Source organism: Bombina bombina, chromosome 4, assembly GCF_027579735.1.
Source record: "Bombina bombina isolate aBomBom1 chromosome 4, aBomBom1.pri, whole genome shotgun sequence".
NCBI classification, from domain to species: domain Eukaryota; kingdom Metazoa; phylum Chordata; class Amphibia; order Anura; family Bombinatoridae; genus Bombina; species Bombina bombina.
In genome coordinates, this window is record NC_069502.1 from 929531381 (window position 1) to 929551151 (window position 19771).

The 19771-nt window shown below is 40.9% G+C and overlaps 1 protein-coding gene across 1 annotated transcript in view; it reads right to left on the reverse strand.

Annotated features, from left to right (window-relative positions):
- MTHFD1L (methylenetetrahydrofolate dehydrogenase (NADP+ dependent) 1 like) overlaps nucleotides 1-19771 on the reverse strand; it is a 1099716-nt gene that overhangs the window by 276937 nt on the left and 803008 nt on the right. Inside the window, exon 22 of the mRNA XM_053711891.1 lies at nucleotides 14842-14994. Coding sequence (XP_053567866.1) covers nucleotides 14842-14994 — 153 coding nt within the window. The remainder of the gene's footprint in view (nucleotides 1-14841; nucleotides 14995-19771) is intronic.

Sequence of the window (19771 nt, forward strand, 5' to 3'; positions counted from 1 at the left end):
CAAACTAGACATGTAAGTCCTTAAAGGGACAGTCTAGTCAAAATTAAACTTTCATGATTCAGATAGGGCATGGAATTTTTAAACAACTTTTTCAATTAACTTTTATCATCAAAAAAGCTAAACATAGGTAGGCTCATATACTAATTTCTAAGCAATTGAAGTCCACCCCTTATCTCCATGCATATGACAGTTTTTTACAGCAAGAGGGCATCAGTTCCTGTTTGCCATATAGATAATATTGTGCTCACGTCTGTAGAGTAACCTATGAGATGGCACTGATTGGTTAAAATACAAGTCTGTCAAAAGAACTGAAATAAGGGGGCAGTCTGCAGAGGCTTGGATACAATGTAATCACAGTGGTAAAAAGTGTATTCATATAATCGTGTTGGATATGCAAAACTGGGGAATGGGTAGTAAAGGGATTATCTATCTTCTTAAACCATAAAAAATATGGAGTAGACTGTCCCTTTAAGGGTTTAGTGACCGCCACTGTATAGGGTATGGCAGTCGTTGATAAGAGGTTCAAAATGAATGCTCCATCTAAACAATGATAATTTATTTTTTACTTCACTGGCCCTTTAATTGCTAATATAAATATATATATATATATATATATATATATATATATATATAATACTTATATTAAGATGCAATTCAACTTTAAAAGCCTTTATTAAGATAGAAAAATAAACCACTAAGATTCAATATTCAGAGTGAGTATTATCTATATATGTGCTGATATTTTGAAGCTCCAGCAGTCTGCACCTGCGTCCAATTAACATGTGAAGTAAAAACTCCAGCTAACAAGGTGGGGCTGCACGTTGAAGTGACCCTGAAAGTATAGAATGTTATGGTCAGGGTTTTAAACTCCCAAGGATAATGCTTCTAATTGCAGGCAGGCTGCCAAACACTGACTAATAGCATTAGGGACTGCTGAACGGATCTAAAATACTTAGGTGATCAAATCCTGAATATAAATCCTTTTAAATGTTGTCCCCAAACCTAGAGCAGCACTAAAACACAGTATGGTATGATGCAATGGCAAATGCATTTTTTTCTAGTGTTCAAATATTTTATACAATTTACAAACTAAATAAGAAAAAAAAACTATTGTAAACAGATCTTTTAACAGTTTGTTTTCTAAAGATTTCCAAGCTATTTTGACACTTCAAAAACATAATTTATGCTGACCTGATAAATTTATTTCTCTTGTGATGTATCGAGTCCACAGATTCATCCTTACTTGTGGGATATTCTCCTCCCCTACAGGAAGTGGCAAAGAGAGCACCCACAGCAGAGCTGTCTAAATAGCTCCCCCCTTAGCTCCACCCCCCAGTCATTCAACCAAAGTCTAGGAAGAAAAAGGAGAAACCATAGGGTGCAGTGGTGATTGAAAGTTTTAAAATAAAAATATATATGCCTGGCTTAAAAACAGGGCGGGCCGTGGACTCGATACATCACAAGAGAAATAAATTTATCAGGTAAGCATAAATTATGTTTTCTTTTGTAAGATGTATCGAGTCCACGGATTCATCCTTACTTGTGGGATACCAATACCAAAGCTTTAGGACACGGATGAAGGGAGGGACAAGACAAGGACCTTAAACGGAAGGCACCACTGCTTGTAGAACCTTTCTCCCAAAAATAACCCCAGAGGAAGCAAAAGTATCGAATTTGGAAAATTTGGAAAAAAAATAATTTATGCTTACCTGATAAATTTATTTCTCTTGTAGTGTGTTCAGTCCACGGGTCATCCATTACTTATGGGATATATTCTCCTTCCCAACAGGAAGTTGCAAGAGGATCACCCAAGCAGAGCTGCTATATAGCTCCTCCCCTCACATGTCATATCCAGTCATTCGACTGAAACAAGACGAGAAAGGAGAAACTATAGGGTGCAGTGGTGACTGGAGTTTAATTAAAATTTAGACCTGCCGTAAAAACAGGGCGGGCCGTGGACTGACTACACTACAGGAGAAATGAATTTATCAGGTAAGCATAAATTATATTTTCTCCTGTTAAGTGTAGTCAGTCCACGGGTCATCCATTACTTATGGGATACCAATACCAAAGCTAAAAGTACACGGATGATGGGAGGGACAGGCAGGATCTTTACACGGAAGGAACCACTGCCTGTAGAACCTTTCTCCCAAAAACAGCCTCCGAAGAAGCAAAAGTGACAAATTTGTAAAATTTTGAAAAAGTGTGAAGAGAAGACCAAGTTGCAGCCTTGCAAATCTGTTCAACAGAGGCCTCATTCTTAAAGGCCCAGGTGGAAGCCACAGCTCTAGTGGAATGAGCTGTAATTCTTTCAGGAGGCTGCTGTTCAGCAGTCTCATAGGCTAAACGTATTATGCTACGAAGCCAAAAAGAGAGAGAGGTAGCCGAAGCCCTTTGACCTCTCCTCTGTCCAGAGCAAACGACAAACAGAGAAGAAGTTTGCAGAAAATCTTTAGTTGCCTGTAAGTAGAACTTCAGGGCACGGACCACGTCTAGATTATGCAAAAGACGTTCCTTCTTTGAAGAAGGATTAGGACATAATGATGGAACCACAATCTCTTGATTGATATTCCTGTTAGAAACAACCTTAGGTAAAAACCCAGGTTTAGTACGCAGGACTACCTTGTCTGAATGAAAGATCAGATAAGGAGAATCACAATGTAAGGCAAATAACTCAGAGACTCTTCGAGCCGAGGAAATAGCCATCAAAAACAGAACTTTCCAAGATAAAAGCTTAATATCAATGGAATGAAGGGGTTCAAACGGAACACCCTGAAGAACTTTAAGAACCAAGTTTAAGCTCCACGGAGGAGCAACAGTCTTAAACACAGGCTTAATCCTGGCCAAAGCCTGACAAAAAGCCTGGACGTCTGGATTCACTGCCAGACGCTTGTGTAAAAGAATAGACAGAGCAGAAATCTGTCCCTTTATCGAACTAGCGGATAAACCCTTTTCTAAACCCTCTTGTAGAAAAGACAATATCCTAGGAATCTTAACCTTACTCCATGAGTAACTCTTGGATTCACACCAATATAAATATTTATGCCATATCTTATTGTAAATTTTTCTGGTCACAGGTTTCCGAGCCTGTATTAAGGTATCAATAATCGACTCCGAGAAGCCACGCTTTGATAGAATCAAGCGTTCAATCTCCATGCAGTCAGCTCAGAGAAATTAGATTTGGATGGTTGAAAGGACCCTGAATTAGAAGGTCCTGCCTCAGAGGCAGAGACCATGGTGGACAGGACGACATGTCCACTAGGTCTGCATACCAGGTCCTGCGTGGCCACGCAGGCGCTATCAGAATCACCAATGCTCTCTCCTGTTTGATCTTGGCAATCAGTCGAGGAAGCATCGGAAATGGTGGAAACACATAAGCCATGTTGAAGACCCAAGGGGCTGTCAGAGCATCTATCAGCACCGCTCCCGGGTCCCTGGACCTGGATCCGTAACAAGGAAGCTTTGCGTTCTGGCGAGACGCCATGAGATCCAGATCTGGTTTGCCCCAACGATGAATCAGTTGAGCGAAGACCTCCGGATGAAGTTCCCACTCCCCCGGATGAAAAGTCTGGCGACTTAGAAAATCCGCCTCCCAGTTCTCCACGCCTGGGATGTAGATCGCTGACAGGTGGCAAGAGTGAGACTCTGCCCAGCGAATTATCTTTGAGACTTCCAACATCGCTAGGGAACTCCTGGTTCCCCCTTGATGATTGATGTAAGCCACAGTCGTGATGTTGTCCGACTGAAATCTGATGAACCTCAGTGTTGCTAACTGAGGCCAAGCTAGAAGAGCATTGAATATTGCTCTTAACTCCAGAATATTTATTGGGAGGAGTTTCTCCTCCTGAGTCCATGATCCCTGAGCCTTCAGGGAATTCCAGACTGCGCCCCAACCTAGAAGGCTGGCGTTTGTTGTTACAATCGTCCAATCTGGCCTGCGAAAGGTCATCCCCTTGGACAGGTGGGGCCGAGAAAGCCACCATAGAAGAGAATCTCTGGTCTCTTGATCCAGATTTAGTAGAGGGGACAAATCTGAATAATCCCCATTCCACTGACTTAGCATGCACAATTGCAGCGGTCTGAGATGCAGGCGCGCAAATGGTACTATGTCCATTGCCGCTACCATTAAGCCGATTACTTCCATGCACTGAGCTACTGACGGGTGTGGAATGGAATGAAGGGCACGGCAAGCATTTAGAAGTTTTGATAACCTGGCCTCCGTCAGGTAAATTTTCATCTCTACAGAATCTATAAGAGTCCCTAGGAAGGGAACCCTTGTGAGTGGTAATAGAGAACTCTTTTCCACGTTCACCTTCCACCCATGCGACCTCAGAAATGCCAGAACTATCTCTGTATGAGACTTGGCAGTGTGAAAACTTGACGCTTGTATCAGAATGTCGTCTAGGTACGGAGCCACCGCTATGCCTCGTGGTCTTAGTACCGCCAGAAGTGAGCCCAGAACCTTTGTAAAAATTCTCGGGGCCGTAGCTAACCCGAAAGGAAGAGCTACAAACTGGTAATGCCTGTCCAGAAAGGCAAATCTTAGGTACCGATAATGATCTTTGTGAATCGGTATGTGAAGGTAGGCATCCATTAAGTCCACTGTGGTCATATACTGACCCTCTTGGATCATGGGTAGGATGGTTCGAATAGTTTCCATTTTGAATGATGGAACTCTTAGGAATTTGTTTAAGATTTTTAGGTCCAAGATTGGTCTGAAGGTTCCCTCTTTCTTGGGAACCACAAACAGATTTGAGTAAAATCCTTGCCCTTGTTCCGTCCGCGGAACCGGGTGGATCACCCCCATTAGTAAGAGGTCTTGTACACAGCGTAGAAACGCCTCTTTCTTTACTTGGTTTCTGATAACCTTGAAAGATGAAATCTCCCTTGTGGAGGAGAAGCTTTGAAGTCCAGGCGATATCCCTGAGATATGATCTCCAACGCCCAGGGATCCTGGACATCTCTTGCCCAAGCCTGGGCGAAGAGAGAAAGTCTGCCCCCCACTAGATCCGTTTCCGGATAGGGGGCCCTGTCTTCATGCTGTCTTAGGGGCGGAAGTAGGCTTTCTGGCCTGCTTGCCCTTGTTCCAGGACTGGTTGCCTTTCCAACCCTGTCTGTAACGAGCAGCAGTTCCTTCCTGTTTTGGAGCGGAGGAAGTTGATGCTGCTCCTGCCTTGAAATTACGAAAGGCACGAAAATTAGACTGTTTGGCCTTAGATTTGGCCCTGTCCTGAGGAAGGGTGTGGCCCTTACCTCCAGTAATGTCAGCAATAATTTCCTTCAAGCCGGGCCCGAATAAGGTCTGCCCTTTGAAAGGAATATTCAGTAGTTTAGATTTAGAAGTTACATCTGCTGACCAGGATTTAAGCCATAGCGCTCTGCGCGCCTGTATGGCGAATCCGGAATTCTTAGCCGTAAGTTTGGTTAAATGTACTACGGCATCCGAAACAAACGCATTAGCTAGCTTAAGCGCTCTAAGCTTGCTCAAAGTCTCATCCAATGGTGCTGTGCGAATCGCCTCTTCCAGAGACTCAAACCAGAATGCCGCTGCAGCCGTGACAGGCGCAATGCATGCAAGAGGCTGTAATATAAAACCTTGTTGAACAAACATTTTCTTAAGGTAACCCTCTAATTTTTTATCCATTGGATCTGAGAAAGCACAACTATCCTCCACCGGGATAGTGGTACGCTTGGCTAAAGTAGAAACTACTCCCTCCACCTTAGGGACCGTCTGCCATAAGTCTCGTGTGGCGGCGTTTATAGGGAACATTTTTCTAAATATCGGAGGAGGGGAGAAGGGCACACCAGGTCTATCCCACTCCTTGCTAATAATTTCTGTAAGCCTTTTTGGTATAGGAAAAACGTCAGTACACACCGGTACCGCATAGTATTTATCCAGCCTACATAATTTCTCTGGGATTGCCACCATGTCACAATCATTAAGAGCCGCTAACACCTCCCCTAGCAACACGCGGAGGTTCTCAAGCTTAAATTTAAAATTTGAAATTTCTGAATCCGGTCTCCCCGAATCAGAACCGTCACCCACAGAATGAAGCTCTCCGTCCTCATGTTCTGCAAATTGTGACGCAGTATTAGACATGGCTCTCGTGTCATCGGCGCGCTCTGTCCTTAACCCAGAGCTATCGCGCTTGCCTCTTAACTCAGGCATATTGTATAATACTTCTTTCATAACATTAGCCATATCATGTAAAGTGATCTGTAAGTGCCTTGATGTACTTGGCGCCTCAATCTCACGCACCTCCCGAGCGGGAGACGAAGGTACTGACACGTGAGGAGAGTTAGACGGCATAACTTCCCCCTCGTTGTCTGGTGATAATTTCTTTATCGGTACAGATTGACTTTTATTCAAAGTAATATCAATACAATTGGTACACATATTTCTATTGGGCTCCACATCGGCTTTTGAACATAATGAACAAGCAGATTCCTCTGTATCAGACATGTTTAAACAGACTAGCAATGAAGCTAGCAAGCTTGGAAATTACTTTCAATAAGTTTACAAGCAATATAAAAAACGCTGCAGTGCTTTTAAAAAACACAGTTGAATTAACAAAGAACTAATTCAGTTATAGTCAACAATTCTTACGGTAAATGTATTAATTAGCAGAGGATTGCACCCATTAGCAAAAGGATGATTAACCCCTCTATACCCAAAAACGGATATCAAATTAAGATTTAACGCTTTTATCACAGTCAAACACACTGTCACAGGTCTGCTGTGACTGATTACCTCCCTCAAAAACGAATTTTGAAGACCCCTGAGCTCTCTAGAGACATCCTGGATCAAGGAGGAAGAAGCAGGAAGACTGTGCTAGAATTTTAACTGCGCAACAAGGCGCTAAAAAAGGCCCCTCCCACTCATATTACAACAGTGGGAGACCTGATATAACGGTTTCTATGCAGAAAAATACGTTAGCCATGTGGAAAAAAAATCATGCCCAAAAAGGATTTATCACCAAAGTACCTCACAAAACGAATAACATGCCAGTAAACATTTTAAAAACCAACTTTTTCAATGTCATGCAAAGTTATCACTAAGCCTGCTACCAGTCGCTTCTACTGCAGATAAGGCTTAAGCATTATTTCAGTATTAACAGTATTTTCTCAGTCAAATTCTAGTCCCTAGAAATTAACTCAACTGCGCATACATTTATCAGCCTGATACCAGTCGCTACTACTGCATTTAAGGCTGTACTTACATCATATGGGTAACAGCAGTGTTTTCTTAGTCAATTCCATTCCCAGAAAATATTGTACTGCACATACCTCATTTGCGGGGGACCCCGCATGCTATTCCCATTTTCTGAAGTTACCCCACTCCTCAGAATGTTGAGAACAGCCAGTGGATCTTAGTTACGTCTGCTAAGATCATAGAGAACGCAGGCAGATTCTTCTTCCAAATACTGCCTGAGATAGAAAAAACAGCACACTCCGGTGCCATTTAAAATAACAAACTTTTGATTGAAGAATAATTAAGTAAAAACTCCAACTCCTCTCGCGACCTCCTTCTTAGTTGAGGGTTGCAAGAGAATGACTGGATATGACATGTGAGGGGAGGAGCTATATAGCAGCTCTGCTTGGGTGATCCTCTTGCAACTTCCTGTTGGGAAGGAGAATATATCCCATAAGTAATGGATGACCCGTGGACTGAACACACTTAACAAGAGAAAGTATGAAGTGAAGACCAAGTCGCCGCCTTACAAATCTGTTCAACAGAAGCCTCATTTTTAAAAGCCCATGTGGAAGCCACAGCTCTAGTAGAATGAGCAGTAATTCTTTCAGGAGGCTGCTGTCCAGCAGTCTCATAGGCCAAACGGATGATGCTTTTCAGCCAAAAGGAAAGAGAGGTAGCCGGAGCCCTTTGACCTCTCCGTTTACCAGAATAAACAACAAACAAAGAAGATGTTTGACGGAAATCTTTAGTTGCTTGTAAGTAGGATTTTAAAGCACGAACCACATCAAGATTGTGTAACAGACGTTCCTTCTTAGATGAAGGATTAGGACTCAAATAAGGAACCACAATCTCTTGATTGATATTCTTATTAGAAACAACCTTAGGAAGAAACCCAGGTTTGGTACGTAAAACCACCTTATCTGCATGGAAAACAAGGTAAGGGGAATCACATTGTAAAGCAGATAGCTCAGAAACTCGTTGAGCCGAAGAGATAGCTACTAAAAACAAAACTTTCCAAGATAGAAGCTTAATATCTATGGAATGCATAGGTTCAAACGGAACCCCTTGAAGAACTTTAAGAAATAAGTTTAGGCTCCATGGCGCAGCAACAGGTTTAAATACAGGCTTGATTCTGACCAAAGCCTGACTAAATGCTTTAACGTCTGGGACATCTGCCAGACGTTTGTGAAGTAGAATAGACAAAGCAGATATCTGTCCTTTTAGGGAACTAGCAGATAATCCCTTCTCCAAACTTTCTTGGAGAAAAGACAATATTCTAGGAATCCTAATCTTACTCCACGAGTAACCTTTGGATTCACACCAATAAAGATATTTGCGCCTTATGATAAATCTTCCTGGTGACAGGCTTTCTAGCCTGAATCAGGGTATCAATGACCGATTCAGAGAAACTACGCATTGATAAAATCATGCGTTCAATATCCAAGCAGTCAGACGCAGAGAAATTAGATTTGGATGCTTGAACGGACCTTGGATTAGAAGGTCCCGCCTCCTTGGCAGAGTCCACGGTGGAACCGAGGACATGTCCACTAGGTCTGCATACCAAGTCCTGCGTGGCCACGCAGGTGCTATCAGAATTACCGAAGCTCTCTCCTGCTTGATTCTGGCAACCAGACGTGGGAGGAGAGGAAACGGTGGAAATACATAGGCCAGATTGAAGGACCAAGGCACTGCTAGAGCATCTATCAGTACCGCCTTGGGATCCCGGGACCTGGACCCGTAATGAGGAAGTTTGGCATTCTGACGAGACGCCATCAGATCCAATTCTGGTGTGCCCCATAGCTGAATCAGCTGGGCGAATACCTCCGGATGGAGTTCCCACTCCCCCGGATGAAAAGTCTGACGACTTAGAAAATCCGCCTCCCAGTTCTCTACTCCTGGGATGTGGATTGTTGAGAGATGGCAAGAGTGATCCTCTGCCCACCGGATTATTTTGGTTACCTCCATCATCGCTAGAGAACTCCTTGTTCCTCGCTGATGATTGATGTAAGCTACGTTCGTGATGTTGTCCGACTGAAACCTGATGAATTTGGCCGCAGCAAGCTGAGGCCACGCCTGAAGTGCATTGAATATCGCTCTCAGTTCTAGAATGTTTATCGGGAGGAGAGCTTCCTCCCGAGACCATAAGCCCTGTGCTTTCAGGGAGTTCCAGAATGCACCCCAGCCTAGCAGGCTGGCATCTGACGTTACAATGAGCCACTCTGGCCTGCGGAAGCACATTCCCTGAGACAGGTGGTCCTGAGACAATACCAGAGAAGAGAATCTCTGGTCTCCTGGTCCAGATGCAGTTGAGGAGATAAATCTGCATAATCCCCATTCCACTGTTTGAGCATGCATAGTTGCAGTGGTCTGAGGTGTAGACGGGCAAAAGGAACTATGTCCATTGCCGCTACCATGAGTCCGATTACCTCCATACACTGAGCCACTGATGGCCGAGGAATGGAATGAAGAGCTCGGCAGTGGATAAGAGTTAACTTTTTGACCTCCGTCAGAAATATTTTCATTTCTACCGAGTCTATCAGAGTCCCTAGGAAGGAAACTCTTGTAAGAGGGAAGAGAGAACTCTTATTTTATGTTCACCTTCCACCCGTGAGATGTCAGAAAAGCCAACACGATGTCTGTAACCATGTGGGTTAAAAAACCCTAACACAAGCCACAATGACCCCTTTTAGTCCCTTCAAAAAACGTTATAATTGCATTATTTACTGAACAAACAAAAACATTTTTTCCTAACAGTGTCAACAGTAACAAATGAGCCCTTCAAGCAAGCTGAAATTCCTATCCAAGTGTCTGAATACAGCTTACCCTTCCCTCATGGGGATATTGCCAGCCTTTTCTAGAATAAACACAGTCTGTCTAGAAAAATATAGACTGAACATACCTCATATGCAGCTTAGCATGCAAACCGTTCCCCCAACTGAAGTTTTCCTGTACTCTTCAGCCCTTGTGAGAACAGCAGTGGATCTTAGTTACAAAGTGCTATGATCATAATCCTCCTTGCAGAAATCTTCATCTCTTTTCTGCCAAAGAGTAAATAGTACACACCGGCACCATTTTAAATAACAAACTTTTGCTTGAGAAATAAACTAACATTTTTGTCACCACACTCGCTCTGCACTTCCTAGTTACTTAGAGTAGGCAAAGAGAATGACTGGGGGGTGGAGCTAAGGGGGGAGCTATATAGACAGCTCTGCTGCGGGTGCTCTCTTTGCCACTTCCTGTAGGGGAGGAGAATATCCCACAAGTAAGGATGAATCCGTGGACTCGATACATCTTACAAGAGAAAATATATTAAAGGAACATTGTACTGTACTGAATCCTTTAATGCGTTCGAAATGATTAATTATACCTGCTGGAGTGTTATAAAGAAATAGCTGTTTTGAAATCACCACCTATACTGAAAATGTCAATACTGCAGTATTGACTATATGAAAGGCTATGCAAACAAAAGGGCAGCAGCTCCAAAGCTCACCTAGGATAACTCTTTAATAAAGGATAGCAAGGTTACTAACGATCTCCTTTCTGCTAAAAACAAAGGCTACTACTCTATACTCATCTTACTTGACCTATCTGCTGCCTTTGACACTGTTGACCATCCCCTTCTCCTACGGTCTCTCAGTTCTCTTGGTCTCTGTGACACTGCCCTCTCCTGGATTCACTCTTATCTCTCTAACAGATCCTTCTCAGTCTCTTTTGCTGGTGACTCCTCCTCTCTATTGTCCCTGTCTGTTGGAGTACCTCAAGGCTCTGTCCTGGGTCTTCTACTCTTCTCTATCTACACTTCTTCACTGGGTAAACTTATCAACAGCTATGGCTTCAGCTATTACCTCTATGCTGATGATACCCAGATCTACCTTTCCACCCCTGCACTCTCTCCTTCTTTCAACTCTCACATCAGCGACTGCTTATCTGGCATTTCCAAGACCGAACTACTTCTAATTCCCCCCTCTAGCTACACTCCAGTCTCTAATTTTTCTATCACTGTTGGCAGCACCACTATCTCCCCATCACCCCAAGTCCGGTGCCTCGGAGTCACGCTTGACTCAAATCTGTCCTTCATTTCCCACATCTAACTGCTCTCTTCATCCTGCCACAACCACCTACGCAATATCTCCAAAATTCGCCCGTTTGAGTGCTGAAACTACCAAACAGCTCTTCCACTCCCTGGTAATTTCCCGACTTGACTACTGTAACAACGTACTAACTGGCCTCCCACTCTCCCGCCTCTCTCCCCTCCAATCTGTCCTAAATGCATCTGCCAGACTAATCCACCTCTCTCTACGCTCTGTTTCTGCTGCGCCTCTCTGTGAGTCCCTTCACTGGCTCCCCATTCACAACAGAGTTAAATTCAAAATTCTCACCCTGACCTACAAAGCCCTCACCAATGCTGCCCCACCCTACCTGTCCTCACTCATCAACAAATATACTCCTGCCCGTCCCCTAAGATCCAACAACGACCTGCTTCTTGCGTCCTCTACCATCACCTCCTCTCATTCTAGACTACAGGATTTCTTTCGTGCGGCACCAACCCTCTGGAACGCACTTCCTCGAGATGTCAGACTTGCCCCTAACCTCTCCTCCTTTAAACGTTCCCTAAAGACCTTTCTGTTCAGGGAAGCTTATCACCTGACTTATTAACAAACTAACTTCAATTAACTAACAGTTGCCCTCTATCTCCTCACTAATATCATTCTCACCTCTGCAGTCCCCACCTCCTGTTTCCAATCCTCCTACCCATCTAGATTGTAAGTTCCCACGGGAACAGGGCCCTCAATTCCCCCTGTATTTGTCTGTAAAATTTTGTGTCTTATCGTATTGTTTCTCCACTGTACTGTTATCCTTGTACCCATGGGCAGAGCTGCGGAATCTGTTGGCGCTTTATAAATAAAGAATAATAATAATAATAGAGCTAAGCATAATTGATAATAGGAATAAATTGGAAAGTCTAAAATCTCATGCATTTAAAGGGACATTGTACACTAGATTTTTCTTTGCATAAAGTTTTTGTAGATTATCCATTTATATAGCCCATACAAGTTTTTTTTTTTGTTTGTAAAAATGTTTTGTTTTGCTTATTTTCAAATAACATTCTGCTGATTTTCAGACTCCTAACCAAGCCCCAAAGTTTTAGAAGTAGACTGTTGTCTATCTACTACAGGTTGCTCCCATTTGTGTAAAGGGTCGTTTCATATGCAGGGGAGGGGGAAGTTTCTGCTCTTTTTGCTTTCCAGCCCATTTCCGTGGATGTCCCAGCCTAACCTCATCAATAGAGCTAAACTGGGTACTTCCGAGTACGTTTTTAAAAGGTTTTATACTGGATTTTTATATCAGTATCTGTGCATATTTTTATTTATAGTAGTGTCTATTACATGCAGTTATATGAAAATGTGTGTATAGTGTCCCTTTAAGATTAATTTTGGATTTACTGTCCCTATAAAGGGTATGCCTACACTATATAACAGTATAATGGATTGAACTGATGTAGCTTAGAGGGACAGTCCCTCATAGCATATATCAACAGTTAAGGATTACATTGCAAATTAAAGGTTTTAAAATCATTTGATGCTGTTTTGTTAGTACATGTTACAAGAGCTTGCAAATCAAGTGCAGTACAGTACCTTTAGATAAGTCTAGTGGAGTGCATGTTCCCGGTCTCCTTTGTTGTCACCACTGCAAATAAGCTGGTGCTTTGAAGTAACCAATCACTGTGTAGGATATTGCCAGGTCAGGTAAATTTCACCATACCTTTAGGTATGGTTTGCAAAGAAGCGGAACAAGCACACATTTCTGTGATATTTTACAGATAAAAGCAGGCAAAGGTTTAAATGTCCCTATAAAAGGGAATTGCTGTACAATGTATAAACATTGGTTTTCACATGATCATTATATAATTCCTTAGAAATGTAAGGGCAATGACCCAGTATATATGGTAGAGTGCTGCTAATGCAGTGTAAGTATGGTTAATCGTGCATGCAGTCACCTAAACAGATTAGATACAAAAATCAGAAGAGTCCAGCACTCATTCACCAAAATGCACGCTGCCCAGGATACTGCCATCCCACAAAATAGTAAGAACCAAGGGAGGCAGCAGCATGAATAATCACAATAGTTTATTGGCACAAAAAGCCAAAGTTTTGGGGGTTCACCCCTTAATCATGTGGATATCCACATGATTTAGGAATGAACCCCCAAAACGCTGTAGGCTTTTTGTGCCAATAAACTATTGTGATTATTCATGCTGCTGCCTCCCTTGGTTCTTACCTAAACCTATTAGGTAAGTGACCTCCCTCTCCACCCTCTTAAAGGCATAATTGTTTGCCCCAAGTACCCCAACTGTAAAATAGGTTAGAAAAAATAAATAAGAGGCATATTCCAGAATGTGACAATTGTAATCAGATATAGTTTTTTTATTTTCCGTAATTTATTTTAAAATCCAGGTTGGCTGAATGCAAATTTGTCAAATATCTGGAAATATTAGCACAACAAATAATAAAGAAATCAACTTAGAGAGAAAATACCACACAACACATATATAGTTCTTTAGTAATATGTCACTTATATTAGAAAAAAAAACCATAATGAGGGAAATATATACGTTACCATAATTATGCATCTAACTTGGATCACATATGCAGCTTATCAAGCTCATATAATTGTTGCATACTTGGTACAGAACTTGGGCACGTTTCACTATGGTATCGTTTTCTTGTGTTATTTCATTGTGGCCCTATATCTGACACTTCTCTGTGACTCTTTTTCACAGCACTATACACTTTACCTGGCACTCCCCCTGTGACAAACTCTATATCAGTATTTTCAACTCCAGTCCTCAAATCTCATTATTAGTCAGTCGGATTTCACTACCTGAGAACAGGTGAGTCAATCACACACTGAGGACAGGTACCCCCGAAGATAATCTATTTATAGGATTACACAGCATGAAACATACTAGTATATTTTTTACCACATGCACATGGGTTCTCAATTTAGTATTATTTTCTTGGTTTTAATAAGCTACCTGAAATATAATTGTCAAAGAGGCAGTGTTACTATCATGTATAATTTTAACAAGCAACTAATAAGTTAATAGTGCCTAGCTTGTTCCATTCTTAGATAAAGTTATATTTCAGTTTTCTTTTTTTCTTAGTTTTGATTAATATATTTATAAATATATGATGAAGATAATAAACCAATGACAACATGGGTGCCCACATAAGTTTTTACCAGGGTAAAATGCCCACAACAAAATAATATCAATGTCCTAATGGGCTGCTTGCTTACACATAAGCTTATGATTGGATATAAAGAGCAAACATTTCATTGGGATCATTTCCCTGTTCTTGTCCCCTCCAGGCACCCATGGGCGGTAATTTAAAACAATATTAAAAATCTACACACACATACTGATTAATTGATAGGAAAAGGAAATACTGTACAAAATGGATGATTTTGTTTGGGGCAAATATCACAAGTAACATTATTTCAGGAATGTAGCTTAGATCACTGCCCTTGCATTAAAGCTGTAACAGGTGAATGTATTAATATTAATTCTAAAAACTATAGTTTTACAATCATGTTACAAGAACATAAAATGTAAAACAAATACACTAAATAAAAACAGTACTTACAGTTCCCACCAGAGGGTAAATAAAGCCGGCACCGATGCTTGCCCGTACATCACTTATTGGTAGGATAAAACCAGTAGGTACTCCTTTCTTCTCTGGTTGGTGTGACAAGGACAAATGTGTCTTTGCCATGCAGATTGGAAGGTTACCAAAGCCCTGAACAGTGTACAAAAAGCAATAATCAGAATGGACAACTGCAAAGTTATTTTGAACGTTTCTAGCTGATAAACATTGAAAACAAATTCTCAAAACAAGAGCAATTATACATATATAGAAGAAATCAAGTGTTGATTTAGGAATATAAATACTTTTATTCTATAATTCTATGACCCCCAGTTGTTCCAGAGAAGGAGCAGGAGCTGTGACGCACGAGCAGCTGGAACCTGCCTCCTTAGGTGATATCTATTAACCAAACATCTCATAAATGTCTTGTATCATAGAAGGAATTCTGGTTGGAAATAGTGCACAATTTAATATGTTCTGTTGAAGAAAACTGGCATAGATAGACATCCAGGGAACTGGTTTGCCAACATTCTGTGTTAGAGAAGGCTCATCCTCTACCCACATTTATTAATGCACAAGCATGAACTCCCTAGCAGGGCTTGTCAATCATCTGGGACAAACCAGACCAGGATGATTTATGTTCACCAAATCTAAAATGGCATAAGAAGTAGCAGTCTTAAGACCAATAATTCAGATAGAGCAAACTATTTTTTAACAACTTTACAATTGTTTTCTACTATCAATTGTGTTTCATACTCTTGGTATCCTTTAAGGAGCAAGAATGCACCACTGGAAGCCAGCTGAGCACATTGGGTGAGCCAATGACTATAGACATATATGCGCGACCACCAATCAGCAGCTAGCTCCCATGGTGCATTGCTGCTCCTGAGCCTACCTAGGTATGTGTTTCAACAAAGGATATCAAGAAAACAAAGCAAATAAGGTAAAAGAGCAATGATACCACAGAGGCTCTGACATTGCATCCACAGCTTCATAACTGGTTAAACTAATATACAAAAAGATTTCACTCCGCCTAAACCTATCATTCTACACACTGGTCACATTGTATTGTATTGAGTACTTGTAAAGCGCGGCTAATCACTCGTAAGGGTTTCAAGGCGCTGCTCATTTTATCGACCTCGGAAGGATGAAAGGCTGAGTGGGGTTCAAACCTGCAACCCTTGGGTTGCTACAGCGCTCAGCCACAGTGCCTTAGCATGCTGAGCTGTCATACAAGATACATGCAATACTTTATGTAACCAAATTGTTTTTGTTTTTCTTCTTTTTTTCCCTCTTTCAGATATACAATGGACACATCACTCTCAAAAGTAATGATTTCCTTTCTATTCCTTGTTAGAATTCGACATCTGCTTGCTGCTGTTTACTAAGTTGCAGTTTGGCAAATGTTTGTCATATTTCACTTATCCCCTGTTTTATCTATAACAGAAAACAAGGCATTTTGTAGTCCCTTTACTATAAATAATAGATCAGGCAATCTCTTCTACTGTGACAACTAAAAACATCTTTCTCCAACCTTCTTGCTTCTCCCATTTATCTCAATATTTTTGCAAAAATCTGGAGCAGTTTGGTTCCTTCCTAGCCTTGCCCTTTTTCTGTAATATCACAATTGGCCAAATAATTGGTCAAGCATAAAATGCAAACCTCACATACTATCCTTCAACTCTGCCTACACATCTGCTCGACCCTAGCTCATTTAAAGGGACATAAAAAAGCAACACTATAATATTGTTATATTCTATGCGAGCAATACTGCAATAATAAAATGCTATACATCTATGTGTTTAACCCCTGGAAATGTTTAAAAACACAGCTCCAGATCAGAAATGCACTTCTGTTCATTGCACAGCTGGGTATTCGTGACTACACACACATGCAGCCACTAATTGGCTCAGCAGCTGTGTTTACTTTCCAATAATATTGCTGCTCAGGAGTGAACTTTATCTATGTGTTTAACCTCTTGCAGGAAATAAACACATCATTATAGGTAAGCAATGGTCAAATAAGAAAACCCTCTTAACTAACATATTACAGCATGTCCCTTTTTACAGGGATACTAACCCTCATTTTTTTATTTTATAATTCAGATAGAAAGTTGCTTAAAATTGCATGCTCTAATATACTCCTATTATCAATTTTTATTCGTCCTCTTGCTATCTTTATTTGAAAAGCAGGAAGCTTGTGAGCCGGCCCATTTTTAGCTCAGCACCTAGGTAGCAATTGCTGATTGGTGGCTAAATGTAGCCACCAATAAAGCAAGTGCTATCCAGGGCTGGCGCCTAAGCTTTACATTCCCGTTTTTCAAATAAAGATAGCAAGAGAATGAAGAAAAATCGATAATAGAAGTAAATTAGAAAGTTGTTTAAAATTGCATGCTCTATCTGAATCAGGAAAGAAAAAAAATTTGGGTTTAGTATCCTTTTAACTTTATATTTATCTTGGACTCTTGTTTCAGCTTCTCATGGTTATAAACAAACAGCATAAAAACAGAAATAATTCCATCAATATGAAAGTTTTAAAGTAAAGATATCACATTCAAGAAAAAAAAAATATCAAAATGAATTTAAGAAAAAAATAAATGAATCTAAATTATAAAAACAAACGTATCCAAAAAGTCTAGATGGGAAAAAAAGTATATGCCTACAAAACAAGCCCCATATGAATGAAACTCCCTTTAATTAGCAACAGATTTATCAAAAAATTTATTATTGGCAAGAACTCTATACACAAAAGTTGTTCTAATTAAAAAAATTAGCAATTATTGATTTTTATATTGTTTTTACAAAAATACAGACAAATGAAGAACAGATTCTGAATTGCTCACCTTTGCTAAACACTGAATATTGTGTTTGGATTACCTGTTTAAAGGGTTATGCAATGGCTGCATACAATAAAAAAAATATTTAGGCAAAAATAGCAATAATAATAATTTGCAGACTATGAATGGTAAGACCAGGACCACACAGTTAATGAACGTCTGGCCTAGGGCAATCAGCAAAAAGGTATGACATCCAAAATACGCAGGAAAAAACAAATTGCAAATGGAAATCAAATTACCCACAAATCAAGAGAACTGCATATCAATTCTGGTATTTCAAAAGTCACATTCCAATTTAAACAGGAATTGTATTCATATTCATAATCAGTTCACAAAGCCAACCAACCAAGATTAGTTATGAAGTTCTAGGTCAAATTAGGAGTTACGAAGGAGCAGATGGTCTAGTTAGTTCATGATTGCTGCAGTGTGGTTTTTAATTATTAAAACATCCCCTTTTTTTTAAAATAATCTTTTCAGCAATGTATTAAGGGAGCACAAAACTAGAACTTGGCATGTCAAACATTGCCAAACCAAAGTCCATCAACTAAATCATCCTCACACAACTTGTTTACATTCATAAATATCTCTATACCCTCAAGCATTTCTTCCTTTATTTCTCCCCGATCCCAGATGCCCACCCAGCTTATATTTTCATGGTATAATCAGTATATTTACAGTTAGGCCAAAATAAAACAAAACATTTATTTAGAATAACAGAATTTATGCTTACCTGATAAATTACTTTCTCCAACGGTGTGTCCGGTCCACGGCGTCATCCTTACTTGTGGGAATATCTCTTCCCCAACAGGAAATGGCAAAGAGTCCCAGCAAAAGCTGTCCATATAGTCCCTCCTAGGCTCCGCCCACCCCAGTCATTCGACCGATGGACAGGAGGAAAAAACAGGAGAAACTATAGGGTGCCGTGGTGACTGTAGTTAGAGAAAATAATTCATCAAACCTGATTAAAAAACCAGGGCGGGCCGTGGACCGGACACACCGTTGGAGAAAGTAATTTATCAGATAAGCATAAATTCTGTTTTCTCCAACATTGGTGTGTCTGGTCCACGGCGTCATCCTTACTTGTGGGAACCAATACCAAAGCTTTAGGACACGGATGAAGGGAGGGAGCAAATCAGGTTACCTAAACAGAAGGCACCACGGCTTGCAAAACCTTTCTCCCAAAAATAGCCTCCGAAGAAGCAAAAGTGTGCAGTGAAGACCAAGTCGCTGCCTTACATATCTGATCAATAGAAGCCTCGTTCTTGAAGGCCCATGTGGAAGCCACAGCCCTAGTAGAGTGAGCTGTGATTCTTTCAGGAGGCTGCCGACCGGCAGTCTCGTAAGCCAATCGGATGATGCTTTTAAGCCAAAAGGAGAGAGAGGTAGAAGTCGCTTTTTGACCTCTCCTTTTACCAGAATAGACGACAAACAGAGAAGATGTTTGTCTGAACTCTTTTGTAGCTTCTAAATAGAATTTTAGAGCACGGACTACGTCTAAATTGTGTAACAAACGTTCCTTCTTTGAAACTGGATTCGGACACAAAGAAGGTACAACTATCTCCTGGTTAATATTTTTGTTGGAAACAACCTTTGGAAGAAAACCAGGCTTAGTACGCAAAACAACCTTATCTGAATGGAACACCAGATAGGGCGGAGAACACTGCAAAGCAGATAACTCAGAAACTCTTCTAGCAGAAAAAAATAGCAACCAAAAACAAAACTTTCCAAGATAACAACTTAATATCTATGGAATGTAAAGGTTCAAACGGAACCCCTTGAAGAACTGAAAGAACTAGATTTAAACTCCAGGGAGGAGTCAAAGGCCTGTAAACAGGCTTGATCCTAACCAGAGCCTGAACAAATGTTTGAACATCTGGCACAGCTGCCAGTCGTTTGTGTAGTAAGACAGATAACGCAGAAATCTGTCCCTTTAGAGAACTCGCTGACAATCCTTTATCCAAACCTTCTTGTAGAAAGGAAAGGATCTTAGGAATTTTGATCTTATTCCATAGGAATCCCTTGGATTCACACCAGCAGATATATCTTTTCCATATTTTATGGTAAATTTTTCTAGTTACCGGTTTTCTGGCTTGA